Genomic DNA, 23,300 nt, shown 5'->3' on the forward strand with positions numbered 1-23,300 from the left:
AGACTTGACCTCGGTTTGGTCACCCTTCCTCAGGGACACTTGTTTTGCTGGGCTCATTGGTACCCCTCCCCTGGGTTTATCTGTGTCCTACCCACCTCTGTTTGCGCTGCTCCAGCTTCTGGGACCAGTCACTGAACCCCTCATCTTCCTCCAGCTCCGAAGTCCCAGATGGCTTAAAGTCATAGCTGAAACACCGCAAGAAGGAAAATTAGGATGAGAGGCATGCAAAAAGACCTAAACCTGGGCTGAAAGAGCCACAGCCTGACACTGTCCTTCTCTCCTTCAGCTATTCCATCTTCTTTCCTCTGGCTGCTCCTAAACCCCATTTGAAGCCTTATCCTCTGTTGCAGGAAAGATGCCTTTGCCATGTGCTCAGGAGCACCCTTGTACAGTGGGGGTCTCTTGAGGTATTATTGCATGATGGAGAGGAAGAAGCAGCAGTTCTGTATCTCCAGCAGGAGCACCCCACTTACTGCTTGTCTCTGGGGCCATATGCAGGCAAAGGCAAGCAGCACATCAGAAACAAAAAGTCCATGGTTTTAACGTGCACTGAAGCTGGCCCTAGCTTGTTCACACCAGAGGTGTTTCAAACTCAGCTGCTGCTTGTCCTATGCTTGTAGGTAGCCCCAGAGATAAGACATCAGCAGGAGCTGGCCTGAACAGCTTGCTAGAACAGGAAAGCATGAAGATCCAAAGATTAGGACACTGGATCCTCACGTTCCCATACAGCTTTAAGCCAGTCACATGCACTTGCATGACTCCAGCTCCCCGCCTGTGCATATCCTGCTGCTGTGTGGAGCCACAGCCCTCCCGGGGCGCACAGCTGTCGGCACCAGATGTGGGCTGGCCTTGCACAGGGACTGTTGGGTTTTTCCTACTTCTTTCCTTGTGTTTCCAAGAAGACTCGCCTCCCACTGAGGGGTCCTGGGTGGGAAAGCATCACGTTGCAAGCATCAGCCTGAGGAGATGGCTTTTGGGACTCAGGGCGATCACATTGCCTGGGAATGGGAATTAGGATGTGCAACTTGGAGATTAGTTTAGAACCCAGAGGTCCAAAATATGTAGTAAATGTGGGCAAGTCTTTTTTTTGCCTTTCTGAGCTCTTAGGAGATGCCAGGAGATGCACAGCCTCCTCCATGACCCCAGTGGCTTGAAACATGAAGTAATTCTCTGAGATCTGGGAGTCTTATATTGAACTGACTGCAGGAGCCAAGGATTTACAAAACGTATGTGCTCTCACCAGGGAGAGAAGCAGGGAGTGCACAATGAAAATGGCTGCTCAAGCCACAAGACTGAGCACAGTCCAGCTCCTGCCATGCCTCAGCATCCCCTTGGACTGCCAAGCAATGATGCTACATAGGTCTAGGACACTGCAGCCTGGGCTGGGTTACTTTCTGCTGTGTGTAGTGGCTGCTTGTGGATGCCCCAGGATAACACCCAGAAAATTTGATGTGGAATCAGGACAGGGCAACAAATCTGCTGAGTCACTGGTCAGGGCTTCAGGCAAGCTGGAGTGCTGATGGTGTCCAAGGCAGAATCATTCCAGTATTTGTGGCCCTGGTCACAAATGTGTGTTTGGGCTATCAGAAAAACTCCCAGGGAGCAAAGGAGACTGCCTGAATGCTCTCAGAAAACTGGTTGCTTCCCTGTGCCCCTCTGCAAACACAGCCCCAGGAGAAGCATCAAGCCAGCACAGCCCCAACGCCACTACTTTAGCTGATGTCCATCCCTCTGGCTCTCAAGGACACACCTGTCTTTCCTGCAAACCTGCTGGTTTGCATGGTACTTCTGGTTTTCTTTAGTGGGGAGAAGGAAGAACAGGAGATTCACTCTGTCCGTTTGGTGCAAGGAAATGCCAAGGGTTGGTTTGAACTAAAAGGAGCAACAGCGTAAGTCCCAGCATGGGAAGAGCCAAGGGAAGGAGGGGCCAGTATTTACACAAGAGAGAACAAAGCTCTTCAGAAGATTAACAGCCAGGGCTGACCCCGGCCGCATGAGCAAGCCCAGGTGGCTGTCAGCAGCCATAAACAAGACCAGGGAACGGCCAGAGAAGAAGAAACATCCTTTTGGTTGAGCCTGGCCCAGCAAGCTTAAGCATCATGGAGCAGGGACCAAAACCCTTCATTTTACGAGTTCTTCTTGTCATTGCCTGCTTAAGCACTCAATTAAATCTGGGTAACGCCAATGGTCCTGTGGGATCTGCAGTGTGCCTGTGCCCATGCCAATGGGACTGGAGCCTGCAAGCTGGGTTACTGGGGCTGCTGCACACTGCTCTGGGCCCGAGGCTGCTCACAGCATCTCCCAGCAAAGCAGAGACCAGAGATCCTGTCTGCTGTTTTAAAGACCTTTACAAATTATTTTCCAGCTCCCACATGAAGGGGGGTTTGGAAAAGCCAGTGATTATTATTACTGTCCAGATCTTCTGTTTGCTTTTAGAGCAGACTGCAGTGGTTTTGTCTGCAGAATATCACCGTGTGTATTTCCACAAAAGATTGTGAAGGTGTTCTGCAATGCTTTCAGACAAAAAAAAAAAAAGTAAAAAAAAAAAAGTCCTGCATAATTTTTAAAGTATCTAAGAAAAAAAAGATCTTTTAATGGAAAAAGAATAGATTTTTATAAATAACTTTTGCTATTTTTCCAATAAAATTAAACTGTTGCTTCTCTCTGACTATATCCCCATATAATTTTTCCACTGAGTTCAATATATTTAGAAATAAGTTGAACACGTAAATAGTGGGAAGACTGAGGTCTTTGAGACAAGAGTTTGACAACTCAGAGAGCAGACTGGTTTTTGTGCTAGTCTCAGTGCTGCCACAGCATCTGGGCTTCTGAACCATGGACATGGGTAGGATGCTGTGGTGGGATGCTGGGGATGTCATCCTATCCCTTCTCCAGGTGTTTCCTCTTTGACAGTAGATAACTCAGCATCTCCATAAATGCCTCCTGAGCTACTTCCATTTAGGACCTGCCCCATTAAAGCACAAAGTTAGTTTAAATCCTCGGAACTGTGAACTGCACCAGGTCGGTGGCTGCTCATGCTCCCAGTGCTGGGGCAGCATCCTCCAAAGGAGGAGTGGGGAGCCCAGCCAGGATAGGTGACTGCTTGCTCGGGCACCAGCACTGTGATCTGCTTGGGGTTGTGCATCACATCCTCAGGTACGTGTTCGTTTTTGCACGTATCAGGAACCTCCATTACTTTCCGTGTAGGATGATTCACAAGTTGAAATTTAACCAGGCACTGAAATCACTGGCAATGAAGACTCCCTGCCAGAGCTCAGCCTTGCCCAAGCTGTCCCAGTGTAAACACTCAGGGCCGTAAAACACCCAGCCTCCAGCCAAAATAAAAAGAGCAAAGCATGGCTTCTGTGTTTTTCTGCCCAAACAAGAAAACACACTATTTGCTAGTGTGGGCTAGATCCCCAAACTAAACCTATTAGAGAACTTCCCCATCTCCTCAAGCCACCCCAAACAACTGAGACACACGCGCTGTGCATGCAGGAGGGTTTTGCTGCAAGGAGAAAGTGTGCTGCTGAAGGATTTATCTGCGGGTATTTCTTACTGGTTTTCCTGTGCTGGACTCGCGCTCTCCGAGCAGGAGACAGTCCCATTCAAGCCCTCTTCTGCCTGGGATCTCAGCTGCTTCTCCCGCTCCCGCCGCCGCCGCTCTCTTGCCGCCTCCTCCTCATCTTCCACGCTCCACTGTGCTGTCAGCCTGCCAAGAAAGAGGGAAAACCCACCCTTAATGCCATCAGGCAGTGCCTGTGAAACCCGGTAATAACCCTCTGAGACATCTGGGCTCCCCCCGGCAAACAGGAGGCTTCTGCAGAGGAGTGCTCCCATCATGAGCGGAGCCCTTCAAAGTGGCATCCTCACCTCCATCAGCAGAGCTCCACACTGGGACTGATGGATGTGCAAGGATAAGGTGGGACACATGGACTAGGAGAGGGGTGCAGAAAAGCCTGGAAGTCTCTCCAAGGAAGATGTGGTGCATATCCCCTTCCTTCCAGACCAGCCACCTTCCTACGGGCTGGAAGCCCACTGGGAAGCACCATTCCCTGCAAAAACAGCTTTGCACCACCTTTTGTAAAGGGTCTTGCAGTGCTGCAAGATATCTAACATCCCCATCTCAAGCTTTGGCCTAGGACAGGAAAGATCTGCATGCTGGGGGTGAGTTTCCTCAAGCAGTTGAGCTGCTCCTGCCTGACCAGGAGCCAAGTGCTGGAGGGCAGCAGCTATGTCCTGCTCTGCCCAGCCCGGCTTCCTTCCACCCCTGCAGAGAAGCAAAACCTGCCCTGGCTTCCCCCAGACATATCAGCTGCTGAATAATAATGCCTCTGTCAGCAGAATGGCCTCTTACATCCCCAAGGAAGCAATGCCACATTCCTCCTCTGGTGATAACGCCAGTCCAGTCACTCCCCACATGGGATCAGCTCCTGCTCCACCACCGGCAGCACCAGCTGAGCCGCAGGCAGAAAGGGACATGCTGCCATGGGATGGTCACCACTCACCCAAAGGGCCTGTGATGGCAGCTGGAGCTGGCCAGGTCTGACTCGTGGTACCTGGGGCTGATGCTGGGGCAGATGCTTCCTCATGCCACTCAGCCCGGCTCAGCCACATCCAAAACAGACCATGAAGGCTGTTTCCCCTGGTGTTTGCAAACCTATTTACAGAAATGCTCTTGAGGCAAGGCATACACATGGGAGTCAGGAAGGCGATCTCCCACCAGCAGCAGGATCCAGCCCAACCTGAACTTCCCCTCCTCAGGCATGCCCTGAGGACTGCAGTCCCCATAGGATGAACCTGCTCAATAGGAGATACAGTGCAACATAGTTCAGATGGGGGCAAAGAGCTTGTGGAAAGGAAAAGGGGAAAAAAAACCAGAAATGCCTTAGTTGAGACTTGTTTCAGCCCAGTTTGAGTGAATGAGGAACAGGTTTCAGCTGACCCCAGAAGTGCCACTCTGCCAGCCTGCCTGGGTTTGCCCACAGTCTGGACTAGCAACCATGTGAAAGGGCCTCTCTTCACCAAGGGTCTCACTAAAATGCTGTTTTCATTTCAGGTTCAGGACAGATACCTCCCTCTACCAGCAACGGGAGGAAAAAAAAGCCCATTGGGATTAATTGATAGATTTTGTTCAGGAGAAATCTGGCCTTTCTAATTACATTATGAACCTTGGTAGCCTTTCCAGGGAGACTCCCTCGGAGCCTATTTTGCTCTGCAGTGGCAGCAGGACTGTCGAGCTTAGCCCCAGCAGCATCCCTTTCCGCAGTGGTCCCACCACCGGCCAGTCAGGAAGCTGGGGATGACCCTAAATCACTGCCCTCTTGAACTCCCACCTGCCCCGAGGCAGCAGAGCCAGGATGTGGAGCCCCATGTAGAAAAGCTGCCCATCCCTGCTGTGCCCATGGGGGAACAGGGAAAAAAGCAAATCCCAGGACTAGCCCAAGAAAATGCTCCACTGCTGTGTAGTTACTGCCTGCCTTATTTTGGGTGGGGTCTTTTTGCAAGCAGCAAATTCAGCTCTTTCCCCTTTTACTCCCTCATCGCCCCTTGCCACCTTCTTCTCCATGGGGAACAACGTGGACCTAGACCACAGCCTGGGCTCCCCTCCTCCCTTCCCTACTCATCCCACACTCCTATTTATTATTTTTCCTCAGGTTCCCATAGAAACCCTTGTCTGTGGGCCTGGCAGGAAGCCACCGTGTTGTTGTTTTTTTTTTTTTTAATATATAAATGAAGTCATTCATTAAACTCTGCCATGATCTCCCTCCCTTGTGCGACAGCTCCAGATAGTCTCCAATTCAGAAAGGCTGTTAACCCCCTGTCTCCCATATCGCCCCAGTTACAAGAAGCAAGGTCCATGTTTATGCCAGAACAAGTTAGATTTCAATTAAAATCCTTCACCCCCTCCTACAGCTCCTTGGGAAGCTGCTGCAGAGGCAGTGCTGCACGAACCCTCCCAGCTTGCCCAGGGTGCCCAGGGGAGCTTGGAGGGGGGTACCCTCTGAAGCATATGAGCTTTCCACACTGTGAGAGCAACGTTGGTTGGCAGCCCTCTCCCTTTCCCAGTTGGATGTGACTAACTCTCTCCCCATGACCTCACCGGCTCGCTATTCTGTCCCTGCATCCTTCAAACAAGCTGAGGACAGAGCTGGGGGCGACTGTTTTGGGGAGAAGGATTTTTCTGCAAAAGCAGGGAAATAACTTTCCCAGCTCCCTTTGCCACAGAGCAACCCAGCTTCCAGGTTGTCCGCCGCTGTGCTGGGATGTGGCTCAGACACACTGAGCATCCTGGCGGGGCTGCAATGCTGGGAGCACCATGCCTCTGCTCAGCAGTAAGGGCTGCAGATAAAGCCCCCACCAAGCCCCCACTCACTCTGCCTTCAGGAATACCAGCACTCTCTAGCAAACACCTAAAACCAGTTTATTTGCAGATTCTGAGCTCTCTCTCATGCTCAAACAGGCTGGTAGTGGAGTGAGGTTTAATAAGTGATGCTTTGGGGTTCAGTAATCACACTGACAAGCAGAGGAAAAAGGATGATTACTTTTTGACTGACCTAGCAGCACAAATATTTGTCTTTAGTGAAAAACAAACAAACCGAAACAAAACAAAAAACACAAGCAAATGACACACTAAGCCTTGCATTTGTTTTTGTGTTTGGGTCAGCTACAGGGGTTTGTTGGACCCCAGACAAATGCGCCATTCCAATTTGGACAAGCACAAGTGTGAGCAGGGGGTCAGCTGTTAAATTGCCTTTCGAAGCAAAAAGGTGGAAAGATTTAATTTCCAAACGGTTCCATTTTCTAAGAAGGGGCCATGGTTTTCCGTTTGCTCTAATTGTTCACGATCGCATTCAGCAGCTCAACGTGCTCAGCCCACAGTGATATTTCACAACCGTCTTTCCCACTTCTAGAAATAATTACCCAGTGCTTCAGGATGAGGCTGATCCCACGTATCTCTGCTTTCACCCCCAGCCAGCACCTTCCCAGGTTGATCTCAGGCTGGGGAGGTTTGGAGAAAAAGCAAACTCATAGCTGCCAGTGGGCTCTCAACTTCATTTCACCCATCACAGGATAGGGAAATGGAAAGCAAGACAACTTGAAGCTTGAAGAATTGCAAGATGAGCTAGAGTGTGCTACACTCCGGCATCCAGCCACTTACCTTTATAAAACCCCTATATAGAGGGATTTTCATGCAATGTGAAAGGAAATTCACCCCCTCACGCAAACTTTAGGCTGAGTGGAGAAGAGATGAGGAAGGGTGGAGAGACCTCTTTGTGGCCCCAGCAGCCTGAAGCTGCAGCAAGACTTGCTCCAGCAAGACCTCATCACAAGACTGGGTCATTTCTCTTACACAGTCCCTACAACTCTGCCAACAGCTTTTGAAAGGTCATGGTTGAGTCAAACACACTTTGTGGAAGGGACTTAACTCTTCCTGAGGAGGTGAGGAGATCCAGCAGGTCTAAAGATGAACTGAAAGCACCCTGGTTCAGCTTTGGCCACAGAGTCACTGCTTGCCAGGCATTTGGGATGCTCAGGCTTCTGCTCTGCTTGGGGCCAGCTGCCCATTTCAGATCCAACTCTTGACTTCACCTCCCTCTGGACCCCCAGCCAAAGGAGGAGTTTTGTTTCTGTTTGCACTACAAAACACCTCTTTTTGCAGAACAGCATTACAGGCACCCAAGCCCTGGCCTCACTGTTCCACATGGCCACAAACACCAGCTCCAGACAAGCCAGCATTGCTGGAAAGGTCACGTTTCCATTGGGCAATTCCTCACCAGCACTAGAGAAGATTATAATATTCAGGCAAGGGAAATTTCTGGCACCAGATGAGCTGTGTTTAAGGGAAATTCTGCAGACTCAAGGAGTCTTTTGCATGGTTGACAGCTCAAAGGAAGCTTTGCTGGCCCAAACCCAACCTTCAGCACTAAAGCTAATTCCAGAAAGGAAAATCAAATGCCTCCCAGAGGCTTTCGGCTTTGCAGACCTGTGCCAGAAAAACTCAAGAACCCTCTACCCGCACACTGGACATTCCTGTCTCCTGAGCTCGCTGGGTTATCAGGCCAGGAGAGTGTTGACTTTGGTTGCTGCGTCTGTTGGGTAGGTTGCCCCCAGAGCCAGGGTTCACGAGGGAAAAGGTTTCAGGAACAGGATTTAGGAGGAGCCACATGCAGCCCTGGCATGACAGCTGGTGTCTCCCAGAAGATACATTGCCCCACCACCTGCGAATAAAACAGTGTCCATCACCACTGAAAGAATCACCTGCAAGTGATGGGGCTGCATGAATTAGAGACGAACTGGGAAGAACAGCCCTACTTCCCCCGGCAGCCGTCCCGTTGGCTGCTCTGTTGAGAGTAGGGGAAAGGAAGATGCCAGAAACTGATGCACGGGACCTTCCCCTTCCATGTAATCCACCACAGCCTGTGTTGCCTTATCACAGTGCCAGATACAATATCAGTGCAGAATATGGACTAGGACTGTGAACAAGTTCATCCTGCTGCCGAGCAGAGCTGCCAGGCTTTATTTAATATTGCATTTATCACACATTTCTAAAGGGCCCTGACAACTGGCAGGGGTACGGAGACATGCAACTCACCCTGCCACATGAAATGGAGGAGGACACCCTCAGAAGGCTACAAATGAACGCCTTCCTCACCCACTTGACCTTCTGCCAACAAATTAATCACTTATTAATCTCTTAGAAATGGCATAGAATGGATCTGTGTGACTGAGGCAAGTATGCTGGAATACCCAGATAATGCCTCTGTTCATGCCACTCAGGACCACTGGTGTCACACCACAACAGAAGTCGTGGCTGAGGGCACTTGCATGCAATGTACAGTCATGCTGCCATGGCTCAGTTTCTCTCCATCCCTGCAAATCACATTTGTTGTGGCTCAAAGCAGTGTCCTAGGCGATGCCTCACACCACAGGCACCAGTTTTGGGCATCAGAGTTCAGCAGTTCAGCCCTTTCTGAAGATCTCTCTAAAACCCAGGTTTACCTCCACCTGACACCTTCAGAATCCTATCCCTAAGCCTGCCCCTAAGTCTTGTCCAAGGCCACCAGGAAGACATAAGGAATGGAGCAGAAGTCTAGCTGGCATCTTGACCCCCAGATTAACTCTATGCTAACAGGCTGCTGCTGAACGCCAGTGACCAAGACTGGGCTCCGTGACATCAGGGAACATGGGCTGATAAAGCATCTGTGGTACAGCCATCACCATATCAGACAAAAACCAAGACTCACACGTCCTCAAGGATGGGTTTCCAATACTTAGGAGTAATGTGACTGGATAGGAAAGACTACAGCTGGGTCACCCACTGAATAAGGAAAGGGGTGTGGATAGCGGTATGATACAGGGAGACTGGGAAAAGAAATAAAATCAAAAAGTATTATGTCACAGCCTGGAGTTTATTTCAGCCTAGCCTCGGGAGAGTTATCCCAGATCTGAAACAGCAGTGTGTCAGTCAAAGGCAGCCACAGATACTGCACAAGCCTCTCCCTCCCATACATTCATGTAATTCCTCAGCTGCATTGCTCCATTCAGAGTCCAGGCTAGAGAGTTTGGATAAGAAGGGGGGCAGGGGGGAGAGGAAAAAATGCATCTATATGCTTCACCCTTAGCCTTTTTCTCATACCAAGCTTCCCCACCCCACACGTAGCTGCACAGTCTCAGCCACGTCTCCTCATTTCGCTTATAAATCACGGGTCACCTTCAAGATGTGAACAGCAGGATAAAGCTGCTTCACACCCAGGGGCGACCGCAGAGCCCATCCCCACCATCCACTGGAGCTGGGGGTGTGGAAATGCAGCACCCTGGGAGCGATAAGGACACACCAAGGCATCTGAACAGAATATGATACGGCCCAAACTTTTATCAAGCAGAAATGGAAGAAAAACCACATTCAGCACGGCAGAGAGCTATCTCCCTTTTAAAAATAAAAGCAACTCTTATTTTTTTAAAACGGATCTCGGATTTTCTCCAAAAAAACACATCCCATTTCTGCCCAGAGAAGGATGTGCAGATGTGCAGCCATGCATCCACACACACCAGGTATAAAACTCTGCCTGGTCTAGCCTTTGTTAAATTCTCTGCAAAGACTGACCTGTCATTGTGGCATGTCAGGCAGAGAAAGACTCTGATAGTAATTTACTGCTTCCACAAGCAAAACAAGACACATTTGAGAAAGTTGGTGGCAAATGGCAGGAGCAGACCCTGAAGGAGGGATGCAGGCAAGGCTGGTCCTTCATCACAAGCTTCATCTGTCCCCTCCTGCCACTCACAGGACACTGGCTCCAAAAAGGTACAGGGGATGTTCCATGCTTCCAGACACCATAGGTGATGCACAGCACAGCCACACACAGAGGCACAAGGCAACCAATGGGAACAACTGTTTCTTTTTATTATTATTGGTTTTAATGATGGCAGACAGAATCCAAATGAATCCCTTACAGGATGATGAATTGCACTCCCAGGACTGTGGGTCCTTAGTGCAGAGACAGGCTGGTGCAGTAATGTATTAACATCACCGGTCAGGAATTTGGCAAGGGGGAGGAAAGGGCTGGAGTCTGAGCCCTCCCAGCACTCCACTGTATTCTGTAGGTGTGAGAAATTGGTGCTGTGTACAACCTCAAACCATGGCTCTTTCTCACGGTCTCTCCATCTTGGCCTTAAGGTTCAAAAAATTGGATTTTTTTTCTAAAGAGCAGGAAGTCTGGGCTCTGTTTTTGCAAGGGAGAAGCATGCCAGAGAAGCAAATAGATCTGTCAAAGAGGTACAGACTACCTTACCCAGCTTTAGTATTTTATTTTTCTCCTCTCTCAGAGGGAAACAAACCTCCACAGTCTCTGTGCCTTAGCTACACTCAGCCAGCATCCTCGATACACTCATGCTGGAAAACAAGCCTGAGCCTAGGAAGGTGAGCAATAGCTTTACCACTGCTTCAAGCCAGAACTAAGAGTAAGATTCATATCAGCTTGGTGCTTTTTATAGCACCGCTGGCTCGGCTACGAGTCACTCATTTTGCAGCCCCTGGGGCAACAGTCTCCCCAACAGCAGGAGGGAGTTTTCAGTCTGAGCACTGGCAGGAGGCAGCAAGGGAGGCCGTGAGAACACACTGCTCCGCTCCCTGGGAGAGTTGAGGCTTCGTTCATGGCCATTGCTGAGGAGTTGTGCTGCAACAGGAACCAGTCAGCAGCAAGCCCTCGGTCCCTGCTGTGCTAAGGCAGCAAGTTTTCATGAGGAAAAAGGGTCTTTGCACCCCATCCTCTTGCCATGGGATAGAGGCATGCAGCAGCCTCAGCTGCCCTCTGCCCACAACAGAGCTGAAGGACCATGTTGCTGATGTTTGATGATTATTTGGTGCTCCATCAACAGAGTTAGAAATGGTAGGAGAAGGGGAAAAAAAGAGAAAAAAAAACAATCTGGAAGCTGAGAATTAGTTCTTACACACCATTTACACACCATCCCAGCTGCAAAGCCTCAGACCTCAGCTTCTCCATCCAGTGCCCTTTCTAGCTGAACCACGCTCAGATACACGTGGTGTTCCTTCTCCACTCCATCAGAGGATGCGGATAACCTGTGTTTGCAGCCCTGAGGGGCCAGAGGCTCACTGCAGCTCCCCAAAATTTCCATGGGCTCAAAGTTCAGGCCCTAAATATCCAGTTGCTTAAGAGCAGGTAAAAAAATCAAAGTCAAGCCAGGCTAAAAGCAAACAAACCCCACCAGCTGGTTTCTGGGAAAGGTCAATGGTAGGTGGAGTTCTGAAAAAAACAAGCCCCAGGGCTGGGAAAATATGGGAATGGATCAACAGGATACTCAGAGGGGACAGATGAGCTTTGGCAATTGGAGAGAGAATGATGAGCTGCTGTCTGCAGAGTGAAAGGAAAGCACGGGCATCCCATGAGGCACCCAGGGAGGGGCTACCCACCACACACTGGTTTAGCCCCTTCCCCTCACCCTGCCCCCTGGCTCAGCAGGGTTGCAAATCACCAGGTCCCTCCCGACTTGCAAAATGTGGTGGCATTGCTCTGCAAGCAGCTGGCACCAGTGAAGCCTCACCAGGATGTGGAAATCCCCCAGGCATGCCCCAGCAACACTGGGCGATCAGTGTAGCCAAAGAGCTCTCCTGGTTGCTCCTCCCTGCCAGCAGCATCTGGTCATGTCTCCCTTCCCACCCGCCCCCCACTCGCAGGGTTTGCAAAGGTGCCCACTAGTTCTGCCCTGGCCGTGGTGATGGGACACAGAAGGATAACAAAAATAAAGGCGACTAATAAACACATCAAAATAGGGAGGATTTGGGAAAGGGAGCACTGTGGTGGGCAAGCCCTGCAGGGACCATAGGCTCCTCATGCAACATTTGAGGCAGCATTGCAAAGTATGAATCCCATTGATGAAGGTCCTGTGTCCCCCTGTCCTACGCCAGCATCCCTCCCTCCTCTCCCCATGCAACAGCTCTGCTACGGGCTCGTTCCTGCACGTTCATTTTTCCCATCTCCCCTAAAGAGCTGCCTCACTTCTTCAGAGCAAGAATTCCTCGTTCCCCATACCTATCCACAAGCCAGAGAGGTGGACTAAAGCAATGCTGCAATAGCCCCCAGAGTAGTTATCTCCCAAACAACCAACAGTGCCCAGACCATGTCAACCACTCCCCAAAAAAAAAAATGTTCTTCCCCGTCAAAGCATCATCTAGCCCTCCCAAGTGCTTCCAGCTCCTTGTTCCCAGCTCAGCACTCAGGAGGTCAAGACAGAAATACTGGAGTAGCATCTTCCCTGCTGAGAAACATCCTGGCAAGCTTCAGGAAACATCGCATGCAGGCAGAAAGGAAGGTATCCCGCAGAGCTGGGCAGAGCCCCCATATCCTGATCAAACTAAATATTACACTCATGACATACATCAAAATTCAAGGAGTTCAGAAAATTTTAAAGCTACCCCTAATGCTGAGGAACTCCAAGCATTGCCAAGAGTATTGCTGGACAATGCAGTACCGAGTTGTAGGGAGAAAGAAGGAGCCATGCAGCTGCCTCATGGGTGCCAGGACATGAGTGTTGGCATCAGCTGGAGGTGGAAAACATCTCATCATGTATGGTAGGCCAAAACACAAAGGCATGCAAGATTCATTTCAGATCTCACAGCTTGGCTTCCCATGTTAATGGCTTCACAGAAGATAAAGCAAAAGTCCCATCCTGTAGAGTAAATAATTAGCTCTATCATGTGATTCAATTTTCTGACTTATAATTAGAGACATTCATTTATTTGTTGCCTGTGCAGCAGCCATGCTCTGGAGCCCCTGTTCTGGACCAGGTCCCCATTGTCCTAGGAAGTATACAAGCAGTGTGCAAGAAAACTGTCCTTTTTCCCCCCCAAGAACAAATCACAGCTCACTTCCGAATGGTACCCAAGGTTCACCCACATGCTGCATAAAAAACAAACCAGCCGAGACAAGAGCAGTAGTCCTTCTAATTCACATCCATCTGCATGCACACTTCACCCCACAGCTGCACACTCCAGCCGGGCATCGACAGCCCAGCTATGGGGACACAACTGCAGCAACACACTGCAGCACTTAGTGGGAGCAGCGTCAACCAAGAGGCCCAATAATCTGGCTTCAAGGAGAGGCACAGCTGATTTACAGAGAGGCTGATTTGTAGGTTAATTAAACAGCCATATTCTTTTGTGAAACACTTGAGGCTCGATAAATAGGGGGAGAATAAAATTCCAGCAGGAGCAGATAATGAACTGAATGAATCGACATAAGAGGCACTGGATCCCTATCTTATTTATAGGAATTCATTAAATGGATAAGAAGAAAAGAGACTTCGATAACAAGATAAAGCAGCTCATGTTTGGAGTCTTGTGGGTGTGCAAGGGATCATCATGCTACAAAGGGAGAAATCTTTCCCAAGTGATATCCTGATAGAGAAACTATGCCGGATGAGGGGAGTGCCCGGGCACGAGGTGCAAAGGAGTGGAGGTAGATAGCCCTGCAATTGTCCATTCTTCTCATGCCTTTCCCAGGTAATTACTCAGCCACTCCTGCTCTGCAGTTGCAAGACATAACCCTGGGCTCTTTTCAGTCTCCAACTTTTCAGATGTAAATGGCACGTTCCTGCCTGCACCTTCTGCAAAGCACCGTCTTCAGTGAGGAAGGAGGAAGGCTAATTTTTCCAATCCACCTCCAGGCTGGGCAGAGGGGAAAGACGTTTTCCAGAATGCTAGCTCAGCACTTCAGCCTGAAGGTGTCTCCAACATGGTCCGGTGCTCCAAAGCACATCAAACCATTCCAAAGCACGGCATGCACTAAACCTGTCAGCAGTCAGTGGAAAAGCCTTTTCATGCAAATCAGGCTCCTGGGACCGATGTTTGGGTGATGCTCAGCACATGGGCATGGTCCCCTTTGTCTGAAATGCTGGGGGTTTGTATCAAGCACAAGGTAGGATGCTTAAAGCATTGGAACTCAGCTCTTCAACCCAAAATCCACAAGACTTTTACACTGGTTTCAGCTCAGGAACTCTGAAAGCAGCTGTTGGACAGCTGACAAGTAGCTCCCTTAGCTGAGCCATGCTCAGAGAAGGTAATTCCCTGGTTATCCCTGCTGACGACTGGAGCAGGAACAGCCAGGTAAAGCTTGACACCACATCGAAATCCCAAGTGCTTGCAAATATGGCTCTGAGCAGCCGTTTTCACTCTTGTGCTCCAGGTCTCGGACACATCAGAGGAGCCCATGACCTACCCGCTGTAACCACTCTACCTGCAATCACCTTGGGACAGACAAAAGCAGAGCACAGCAATCTTGACAGCAATATATCTTCAAGCCAGAAGCCTCAAGCCATTCACTGACTGAAGCAGCTTGTTCCTGCAGCCAAGGTGGTAGGGCTTGCAGAGCCAGCCCCACAGTCATTCTTAGCAGGGAAACTGCTCCGGGAGAAAATACAACTGCAAAACAAATTATGCTGTGTATGGAGCAGACCTGCCCATTCTGCTGTTGAATCTTGTGAACATAAGCGAGGCTATCTGCGTGTAAACCATGGAAATCCCTCACACCCACACCCCACTCCCTTCCTTGTCTGTAAGCAGGACTGGAAAACACAGCCACAAAGCCAAACCTCAGCCAGATTTAAGTGTAATAAGCCCCGCTCAGCACAAATGTCACCTTGTAAAAGCCCCTCTGAGTCTCTAGGACATGAAAAGTCCCTTATGCACAGCAGGATGAACTTGGAAATATCATGAAGGACAGAAAAACACCTCTGACTTGGGCTGTGTTGAGGACAGTTCTTTGGACACCCCTTTTCTTTGCATGAGGCACACATGCTTCCCCCTGCTCTCCCCCATCTGCCACCCCGCAAAATAAATTGCCACTCAGCTGTGAGCAGTTCATTTGCCTGACCCTCCTCAATACCAGCTGGCCCCAAATCTGAGCCCATCTCTGCCTTCTGCACACCCACAATGAGATTTCCCTACCCCTCAGGAGCCCCTGACCAAGCCCTTTTCTGAAACAGGGATGTGTAACTGAGATCCCAGTCCCTCCAGGCTGAGACCAGGGAAAGAGTCCAACAGGACAAATAGGAGATGAATAGAGAGGAGTCAGCTCCTCCTGCCCACTTTCCACCCAGGGGCCTGTGGAACCAGTGGGAGCTTTTCTGCCGACTGCCCTGCGTCTAGAACGGGAGAAGGTGGCAGGGACTGGATGGCTGTAGGAGCCTGTTTCCCTTCCAAGGTGGGAAACTCATTTGAGAGGTGAGACTTAGAGGCTGCAATACTAGTCGAGTAGATCCCAAATTGACCGGAAAATGCCCGTCAAAATAAACCCCACTTTGACATCCACCACCTCTATGCTGGAGACCAGCAGGCACAGTGAGGACAAGGGAGCCAAGAGGTACCCAAGATGCAGAATGTGAGTCCAGCACTCCCTAATTCCACCTCTCACCCATCCAGCTGCTCAATTAAATATAAAGAGGTGAGAAGTGCCTCTCTTCTGTCCAGTCAGAGCCATCAGCATGGCACACCACCATTGTCCAGACCCACAGAGGAAAGCAGCATTTCCAGCCCACAGGGAAGAGCAGATTGACCGCATGGTAGGGAATCCCAGAGGCAGCAGACAATGTAGCCATCCTCCCCAGTTCAGCCCCGGCTGACAAATGGGAATAAACCCAACTGAGCCATCCACCTCCCTGCCCTGGCAATTAGACTCTAAGAGAAAGGTTCAAAGCACTATTGTGATCAATTAAATCAAAAAAGAACAGTGTCAGCTTGCAGCCGTGGGAGGATCCGGCCCTTCACTGATCTCTGAATTGAAAACGCACATCACAGCGTGCACAACATACAGCTCCTACAGGAAAAAAAAAGAAAAATCCTTTTTCTAGGCAGGACCATTCAGCGCTCAGGGGACACAAAAAAGACACGTACTGAGACATCCCTTGCACGGAGAGCGGATGGGGCGAAACCAGCCGCTCAGGTGAGTGTCACAGTACAGTTGTGCTCAGTTATTTCAGTTGGGAGCTCCTGGAAAAACCATCAGTAAGTTCAAATCTGCTTTTCTCATACAGCTTTTGGGGAGGAGGGGCGGGGGGGGGGTATCTATTATCCTTCCTTCCAATGCATTGAGTCTGCTGGAAAATCAGGATGAGGACGAAATTCACACGATTTAAAGGGACACGAAGATGGTCGTTGCGACACACACTCCCCCTTTCCTCACCCGGCGCCCCCCCACCCGCGCCCCTCGGCGCGGGCAGCGCCAGCCGGAGCCTGGAGCGGGTCCCCCGCGGGCAGGTGGGTGCTCACCTGATGAGGTTCTGCAGGCCCTGCTTGCTGGAGTTTCTCCTGAGGATCGCGCTGGTCATGGTGGCCACAGGCGCGGCGGGCAGGGTCCCGCTGCCGCCCCCTCCCCAGCGCCGCAGGCAGCCGCCCGGCACTGCGCGCTCCCGCGGCCCCCTCTCCGCCTTCAGGAAGTTCTGCAGCTGGTTTCCTTTTGTTTCTGCTAGCCCCCCCTGCTCCACACCCCCGGCTTGTCTCCTCCACCTCTACCTCCTCCTCCTCCTCCCCCTCTGCCTCGTGGAAGTGTCACGGGAGAATCTCTGCGAGCGCAGCCGCCGGCGGGCCCCGCAGCACAAAGCCCGGCGCTCCCCGCTCCCCTGCGAGAGGGATTCTTTTCTCGCTTTAACTCTCTTCTCTCCCTCCTTATCCTATTCAATCCCCCCCTCCCGCCCCCATCTTTCTTTTTTTATCCCCCCCCCTCCACCTTTACCACTGTTTTCCTGATTACACAAAGCAACTAGGGAGCAGAAATCCAGGTTGGCAACTTGCACTCGGCGGGCTGTAAATTACTCCTGGTCCATTCACAGCAGAAGTCTTGCATGAAGGTTTCACCTCCAGACAGTCCCCGCACACCCGAAGGTGAACCAAGAGTCAGATTAATACGAAAGGGGCCTTGTGCTGGGAAATGCCATACCAGAGAAAAATGTTCTCCTGTGATGGAGATAGCATTTGTACTTTGGGGGAATCCTCAGAGAGGCAAGCAGCATACATCCTGCTTCTGCTCTGAGACTTCCCCTTCACCTGCCCAGGTGACCAACTCTCCCATGCCTGTTTTCCCAGCCATCAAATAGGGCAAGGGAAAAAAATCTGGCTAAATCTGGCTTGCCTCCATGAAACACTGATATTTCAGGAGATTAAAGAAGTGTGTGAGTGTTTGATGAAAGACTAGCATTGCCACCTGCTAAAACAAAATGCCCATCTGCCATGCATTCAGATTCATGTTCATCATGGGAGTACTATCAGGGTAGGGATTGGGGGGGAAGTCTTCTTCCTTACCCTGCATCCACATGTGCTTTTTCTGAGGGGAAAACATCTTTTGCCATGCCAAACCAACAGGTGCCTGGACTTGTACCTAGCAAGTTCCAGTCCTGCCTTATAGTTGCACATTATGGTGCTCCTGGCGCGGCCTGCCCATGTTCCCCAAGGTAAGTGGGAATATTCGTCTGGATGTCTCCAATATAGAAGCAGTTATGTGGAATCACCCTGCTTAGACCCTTACCTTCCTTCTTCTTTCAGTCCTTCTCATCTCATTTACACATTTCCTTTCAATCACTTCTTCAGAAGTGTTTTTTGACACCTAATAAGCTGAAATGGGGAAGTTGCCCATGAAATACATCCAGAAGTCTCAATTAAAAATAAGGAAGTGCCTGCCCTTTTTCCACTGTCTTTTCATTTTAAAACAGCTTATTTTGTTTCTGCAGGTATTTACTAAGCATCACCTAAGTGATTATGAACAACAGAAACAACAAAGCACAGACATTGATGCTGCCCTTACTCTGTTGGCTGCTCAGACAATATCACACTGCATATTTTTCTTTCTAAATTTGGTGAGAAGATGCAAGAGATACACCACAGAAGCTCTCTGTTGCTGAAAAAGAGCTTGTCCCAGCCATGCAAGTGCTTGCAGAAGTAATTAGGTTTAAGCATGTGAACATTCCTATTGACTTCACCACAATTGGCCAGAGTTGAAATGAAATGTGCACCTACAGGGTTTTCTTTTTGGAGAGAATCAGCCCAAACCTGCCAGTGACTCCCATGGTCCAAGACAGACAAGGATGCAACTTGAAGGAGCCCTGGCAGGCAGAGATGTAGTTAGCAGCCATGGGCTAGCAACAATGAAATCACAGCAGGCACTTACTTCAGGCAGAGGTGCCAGGTGATCCCCAGGGAGGTGAGGAGGGGCAAGGAGGAATGCAGCCACTGTCACCAGGAGAAGGCAGGAGCCTGCTAGGTGTGGGGAGGGAAAGAGGCAAGAGCACACCGCTACCTACCAGAGGCAAGATCCTCCATGTGAATGGGCAGAGGGAAAAGCTGTTGATTCCCCCAGCAAGAGAGCCTTGGCTCCACACCTGAGTTTGTCTCCTGGAGGATGCCAGCATGAGCTCTTTGTCTTGCAAGCACTCGGCAGACTTCCACCCCAATTCCAGACCTGACTGCCTCTCAGAGATAGGGCTTTCAATGAACAGGGCTGACAAAACCCATGCTTAGATGATGAAATCCAGGACCAGAGAGAGGTCATGACATTAGCTCTTACTGATCTAAGATGTTAAGATAATTTGGAAACACCAGAAGTGAAGCAGTGAGAAAAGAGGTCCCTTAATTGCAACAGGCTGAGCTCTGTGTTGCTCCCAGAGAGAGACATTCCTGGTACTGAACTCCACCTAGAAAAATCTTGCAAGATGTCTGGGCTACTCGACCTCTGGGGAAGGCTTCCTGCCCTTCTCCTTGGCTTCATCTTTGAGAAAGATACAAGGTATAAGAAGAGAACTCATCCTTCCTCCAGCATCAGCAGGGTCCTGCAGTACAACAGGGAATGGAGAGCAGAGCAGGACTCACAGATTGCAAGAAGGGAAGGAACTGTACACCAAATGATACATGGACAGAGTCACTGTCTCCATCTCCGTGGGGCAGGGACCATTTAAAACTATTATTTGAAGGCACAAAGGCTGTGAAAGAGAAAGAGCAGTGCAGGAGAACTCCCACACCATCATCTTGCAGTACAGATGTGCCTTCAGTCCCCTCTCCTCTCTCTCGCTGCTGAGGCCACGTGCATCAGTCTGAGTCACACCATGTATCCAAGAACAGTAAGGTCAGCATCAGTCCCACAGCTGCTCATATCCTTTCACAGAAACAAACCTCCTGGTCCCAGCAGGAAGGGAGTAGGAGTACAGTGGACACAGGAAGAAAAACAAAGAATTGATTCATCTGTTATTTTTTGGCACAGTTTGAGCTAGGAGAACCACCATAAATCTCTGCAGCAAAAATGCACACCACTGCAGGACCTGGGATGGCTGGAGCACCCAGAAACACATTGCATGGCACTGAAGAGTTTCCCAAAGCTCTTCCCAGCAGCAGGGGAAGCAGAGAAGGTGAGATGCTAAGAGAGAGAATGAGTCTGTCTCCATCACTGTGGGAAAGAGAGCAGGAGTCCCAGAGAGAGATAGGGCCGCACCAGTTCCCGTTAATTACACAATCATTCTGCTATGTAGGACTAGTTGCAAAATCAGTTGAAGGCTCACACATGGTCTAGAAAAGAAAAAAAAGAAACAAAAATACTCTAATCCTCTAGGAAATGCAGCCCAAGCAATTCTTTCCAATATTGCTGGGATGCACTGTCAGCATAAGCCCCAGGTACAGTCACTGTGAGGGCCAGTCTCTTACGATTGCCTTCATCTGCCAGCATGGTTTCCAGAGGTCCATGCCTGCATGTCAGCGGGGATCTCACCCTGAGAAGATGTTCTTGCAGGAACAGCCCCACATCTTCAGCAAGGACTAAGAGCCCTGTCTCAGCCAGAGACCCTGTGCTTCCACCAGCATCCCCTCTAGGATAATGGAGTAGATGGGGGGTCTCTGGTTTGTCTTTTAAGTGAGGCATCTTTCCCTCTGCCATCACAAACCTCTCTCCCTCTCCTGACATCTCACCAGCCTCTCTTCACCATGCACATGCAACCCCCACTTTGAACCAGCCTGGCAGACATCAGCATTTGCCCAGCCCTTCAGGAGCCCCTGCTCCTGAAAGCAGGGAAAGGGGCACACCATTTGGTACATCAGGTGCACAGATGGTGTGGTTTACATGTTAACCTGATGGATAGGGTTTGCCCACCTTACCTTCACTCCGAATTCCCACTCAACTCAGTCCAGCTTACTCTGCCAGCACTCACTTTTGGGCAGCCAGAGATCAAAACAGGCAGTCAGAGATAATCTCAAGGAAAGAGCACATCTAGCAGCCAAAAGCAGCACGTTGTCTCCTTCACACCAGAACAGCTCATTACAAGCTCCAGAAGTGTGCTGCCAGGAGGGCAGGGCACCTCGCCTGTGCAATTAGCTCAGGGTGCAGGGGAAGGAGTCCAGTCCCAATGATGCTCCCTAGCAAGCCTTCCTTTGCCCTGGCCACGAGTCAGGAGAGGATATTCCCAAGCCAGCACATGACCCATGGGTGTTCAGGGAGGGGGGGCTGTAGGCGGGAGCTGTCTTGGCTCAGAGCTTTTGCCAGGCCCACGCACTCGGAGGAGCACCATGAAGAACATGTATAATTGTGAGCTGGGTCAGAAGAACCAACAAACACTGTGTCATACTAAGTCTGAAATATTTGGCATGGGATCAATGATGACTTTCTTCCTAAGATATCCAAAGAGGCAGAAATGAGAGGGAATCAGAAGCTGGATCTAGAAGGAGCATCCTTCTTCCTCTACCCCACTGCTACCTCTCACCCTTACACAGTATGGAAAAGGGACTCTCTCTGGGGAACTTAATGGGTATATCCATAAACCTGAAATCCCAAGAGTTTGCTTCATTTATCAGTGAGAGGGGAAGAAGCAAGCTTACAAGCATTGTAAGAGAAGAGGCTTTTGTTCCAGGGGTCATACAAACCAGTACAAAGGATGGATTTTAAAAACAGGAGAAGGAGAGAAGCATTAACTGGGTAGCGCAGCACAGTTAAAGGATATCTGAGCCCTTATTGTGCTAAGTGCTATGCAAATAGTGAGATATTACCTGAGCCACTGCAGTGAGCCACCATCCGAGTTTTCCAGACCGAGGCCAAGGCCAAGTGACTCAGCCAAGCCCTGGAGGAGTGCAGCTGGTCCAGCATGTTAAGCCAGAGTCATTACTGATACTGTGCCCCATATCTATATATTAGGTTAAATCAGCAAAGCCATTGGGAAAGAGACAGGAAGACAAAACAATGGCTGCAGATAAGACACTCCCATCCTATGCAGGAGCGTCATTACAGGACGAGAGGAGAACTATGGGCCCTGAGGAGACAGACTCCATCTCTTTAGGATGCTTCTCCACTGCAGGGCCAAGAAGCAGGACAAAGGACTCCAGCCAGGATGGATAAGCTATAGGCAACTGCTGCCAAGGGGTGGTCTATCCCCAGCAGACACTGTAGGAAATGCCTAAAAAAGGCCTTCTTATAGCATCACATTGCTTTGTCACTGGTCTCTGCTCACCAAGGTTTGGAAAACTGCTGAATGAATTTGAATTTTGAATGTCTATTCAAAATAAATGGAGTGGTCTTTGCTTTGACTAGCTGGATTAGATGGGAACTGGGCAGCTGAAGACACTTTCAGACATCTCCCACGTTGGGTTTGAGAGGGGCATAACCTAAAACAGAGGCACCACCTTCCTTCACCAAATGGCATCTGTGTGACGTGTTTAAGCATCACCCAAAGCCAAGCACCACATTTTGTTGATAGGCTTGTAGGACAGTACCACTGCACGAGTGCAGCCCTGTCAAGCCATGCTGCTTAGCTGACCACACAGCTTTCAAGAAGCAAAATACAGCTTCTGCCCAATATAAACTTATTAGCTCATCTACAGCTGGTTCAAGGCCCTGATATTGTGCAATACAAGCAGTTTTAGCAATCATGAATCTCCGCTTTACACTGCTGGGCTGGTTACTTTAGCTGGAGTCAGAGTAGACTAAATGGATAAGAAGGAACTCCCAAGCACTGTTTGACAGTTCCTGCTTCCAAGCTACACCCTCACTTTAAGTCCCTCCTTGTGCTGGGGAAAGGCATCTAATATCACCTTGCCAGTATCCATCCATGCCTCCCTCGCTAAGCTGGGCAGAAGACGGGAGCTGTTTTGAAAGGGCCCACAAAAGTATCATCATGTATCCAAAAAGCTTGAAGACACATGGATCCATCAAGTGGGGCCCAACAAAAAGCTGGGATGAGCCTTTCTGGACAAAGGGCAGCTAAGGCTGTGTGCAGGAAGGTGGTAACTGGCATGGAGATGCAGCAGAAGAGACAAATGCCACCCTAAGGAAGGAAAAGTTCCACCAGAGCAGGGGAGCATAATCTGTCTCATTAGTCTGCCCTTCAAGACAGCTCAGCTTGGGCACAATGCTGTCAGCTCATGTTATGGGAAGCTACGTGACAACTGCAAGGAGGCACTTATTTTAAGAGGAAATTATTATTGTCACCAATTTTATTGGAGGAGAACTTTGCCCCTCCCAAATAGCTGGCAGCAGTGATTGCTTGGGGTCTGTCAATAGTTCAGGGTTTGTCAATGCTAATAGCTCCAAAGCAAGCTTGCACTGGAAAGGAAACTGCTTCTGCAGCAGAAAAGCACAAGCATGCACAAGCACAGTAGAAGAGATCATATTTTCCAAACTATCTGGCAAGGACTTGATAAAAGGCATTACACATACTGTCTGCTCAGCTGCAGCAAGCAACAGATACCTAGAGCCTTCCTGGGGGAGAGGCTCCTTGGTAATGCAGAATTAATCCCTAACAATCTGTTTTCAAAATGAACGTGT

At 49.8% G+C, this 23,300-nt stretch overlaps 1 protein-coding gene across 1 annotated transcript in view; it reads right to left on the reverse strand.

Annotated features, from left to right (window-relative positions):
• LSP1 (lymphocyte specific protein 1) overlaps positions 1-23,300 on the reverse strand; it is a 50,154-nt gene that overhangs the window by 21,355 nt on the left and 5,499 nt on the right. Inside the window, exons 2-3 of the mRNA XM_032690604.1 lie at positions 3,560-3,712; positions 96-185 (exon numbers count right to left, since the gene is read on the reverse strand). Coding sequence (XP_032546495.1) covers positions 96-185; positions 3,560-3,712 — 243 coding nt within the window. The remainder of the gene's footprint in view (positions 1-95; positions 186-3,559; positions 3,713-23,300) is intronic.

This window comes from Chiroxiphia lanceolata, chromosome 6, assembly GCF_009829145.1.
Source record: "Chiroxiphia lanceolata isolate bChiLan1 chromosome 6, bChiLan1.pri, whole genome shotgun sequence".
In the NCBI taxonomy this organism is placed as follows: domain Eukaryota; kingdom Metazoa; phylum Chordata; class Aves; order Passeriformes; family Pipridae; genus Chiroxiphia; species Chiroxiphia lanceolata.